At 49.0% G+C, this 2,845-nt stretch overlaps 1 protein-coding gene across 1 annotated transcript in view; it reads left to right on the top strand.

The window, feature by feature from the left end:
• The first annotated feature begins 319 nt into the window (after positions 1 to 319).
• LOC106810720 overlaps positions 320 to 2,845 on the top strand; it is a 13,806-nt gene continuing 11,280 nt past the window's right edge. The window contains exon 1 of the mRNA XM_014814156.1: positions 320 to 1,384. Coding sequence (XP_014669642.1) covers positions 491 to 1,384 — 894 coding nt within the window. The 5' untranslated portion in view covers positions 320 to 490. The remainder of the gene's footprint in view (positions 1,385 to 2,845) is intronic.

Below are 2,845 nucleotides of genomic sequence, written 5' to 3'. Positions count from 1 at the left end.
TGCAACACACAAGTACACCGCACGCCCGCCCTGTGCACAAACAACATGAATAAGATGATAACATGCTGTTTGTGCACAGGGCGGGCGTGGACATTAAGACGTTGGTAGTAAATACATTTCGTGTTTACATTTTTTTTTATACGTTTTAAGTGCCTGTGGGTAGGAGTCACGTTCATGCTCGCTACGTGTCGCTTCACTGCCTATCCACGTAGCAAGTAAGAACAGAGCTTGCTGCGGATTGGTGCTCACTGGCCCCTAGCCTTCGTTTAGCCGCACTGACCCACAAAACTTCGCTGAATTATGGATGCGCCCACTGTATTCGGCAATAGAATTTCTTCCGGGGTCTCCTTGCATATAGCAGGACAACTGCAGTATGAGCAAACACGTTTAGTGAGACGAGATTTGTGTGCGACTGCAACCGTCTGTGATAGTCTCGCGTCTGCGATCACGTCTGCCGTTATACTGACATGTTAATTCGGAGCTCCGGATAATGCTCGCGCCTCCGAGACCGTCCATTAAAGTTCTCTTCGTGCTTGTCGTCATCGTCGTCGTGGTCATCCTAGTACTGACAATCGGCGGAGACGTCGGCAGCTACGGACATCTTCTTCGACATGCGCTCGTCGCCGACGCAGAAAGAACGCCCGCGGTGCGCGTGTTCGGCGACGAGCAGTCGAAACATTCGCGTGCGTCCGTCGGTGACGCAACGTCGGAGCGGCCATCGCGACGCGATGACGATGCGTCGCGGAGGCCGCGTCACGGACCTACAGCAGGCGATCGCCAGAGAGAACCTTTCTCGCACATGCAGGACGCCGACGCGTGGAGGGCGGGGCTGCTGGGTGCTGACGACAACGCCACCGTAGCGTACCAGCGCGATGGTGGCAACACGCATCGCACGCGCAGTAACTCCGTGGTTGCAACAACCGCATCTAGTCGTCACGATGTCAGTGTGAATAGATTGACACAGCAGCAGCAACAGCAGCAACAACGACAACAACAACAGCAACAGCACAAACAACAAAATCATCAACAACAACAACAGCAGCCGCAGTCTCTTCAGCCGCTTCCACTCAACGCGAGCACACACGGCGCCTATATCGACCGACAACCACCGGTCGCCGCATCGCACCGACGTCGGCTGCCTGGCGCGGACGACGACGCGACGAAGCTCAGCCAGGTCGTGCGCGACGCCTACGAAGACGTGCAGCGGTACGTGGCGCCCTACAGCGGCCGGGTGGCGGCGCGGCCCGTCTTCGTTACGGCGTACGATCGGTCGCACTTCACCGAGGGAAAAGGAATCGTCAAGATGTTCCACGAGAGACTCGCGCCGCTCAACTACACGCTGGCGTTCTATGACATGGGTTTGACAGACGACCAGGCTGCACTGGTAACCGCGATTACGTACTGTCCGTATAGATGCTGGGCTATATAATGGGAATCTATCTGTCTGTATGTCTGTTTGTCTCTCTCCCTCTCTCTGTATCTCTTTTTCTCTCTTTTTCTCTCTCTCTCTCTCTCTCTTTCTCTCTCTCTCTCTTTTTCTCTTTCTCTCTCTCTTACCCTCTCTCGGTCTCCTGTGTTTCTTTCCATCTCTATCGCTCTCTTTCCATCGCTCGTTCTCCCCCACTCTCTATTTACCCTCCTGTCCCTCTATCTTTCTCTGTTGCTCTCTCTCTTTCTCTCTTTCTCTCTCTCTCTCTCTCTCTCTCTCTCTCTCTCTCTCTCTCTCTCTCTCTCTCTCTCTCTCTCTCCCGATTTCATATTCGCGCTTTTTTCATTTCGCGTTGAGACAGTCGTTGTTATCACGTGTGTGTTCGAAATTTACGTTACAATCTAAAAACGTCTTCTATTGAAAACACGCAGATGACATAACTTATAAACTCCTTATATGTTCAAAGTGGGCGTCACGCTAATACATTGTTATGCCTCATTGTTTCTCAGCCGATTTCATCTCACACGAATGTTGACATGTCGCAATACATGTGGTGTGTACGTACATAACGAGAAAAAAAAACATATAAAAGAACGTCATGCAGGTTAAAAGGGGGTCCGGTGATAGGACTAAAGAGGAATGAGGACGGTAGCATTATGAATGCAGGATGTACGTAACGGTCGTTTTCTAATTCAGCTTACATTCACCACGAGCGAAATCCCTGTGTCTGCTATTGATTATGATCTTTGATGAGACAGGCGACGAAATAGGTGTGAGACGCAGTTGTGGGGATTGCGTCCTGTTCCAGTGCTGCTTGTACATGACGCCACAGCATGGTGCGCGTTATATCGACATTGACTAACCCTTACTTAGCATTAAATTACATTTACTTACCATTAGAATACCCGTATTGACCATTATATTACCCTTAATTTAAGTCCCAATATTTATAAAAGAATGACCTATATTTGCAAGTAAATAACCATAATGTATCATTAAATTGTCTGAATTTGCCATTACACTATCCTTAGCCGTAAATTGCCCATATTTACAATGAAATCCCCTATAATCACGAGAAAAAATTACTTTTACCTATTATTAAATTACCTTTATATCAGAGACGTCATCGGCTATTTCCTTGTTGTACAGCACAATTTCATCGAGAGTCTCCGCTAGGAGGCGCATGCGGTCCTCGTCGCCAGGCGATGAGGTTAACTGCTGCAAATAATGTAACTAAATCATTAACCAAAGAACTCATTTATGTCCTCTCTTTCTTTCTCTCTCTCTCTCGCTCGCTCTCTCTCTCTCTCTCTCTCTCTCTCTCTCTCTCTCTCTCTCTCTCTCTCTCTCTCTCTCTCTCTCTCTCTCTCTCTCTCTCTCTCTCTCTCGCTCGCTCTCTCTTGCTCGCTCTCTCTC

The sequence above is a fragment of the Priapulus caudatus genome, unplaced genomic scaffold, assembly GCF_000485595.1.
Source record: "Priapulus caudatus unplaced genomic scaffold, Priapulus_caudatus-5.0.1 Scaffold467, whole genome shotgun sequence".
Taxonomy (NCBI): domain Eukaryota; kingdom Metazoa; phylum Priapulida; class Priapulimorpha; order Priapulimorphida; family Priapulidae; genus Priapulus; species Priapulus caudatus.
This window is presented reverse-complemented; position numbering and strand designations above follow the sequence as displayed.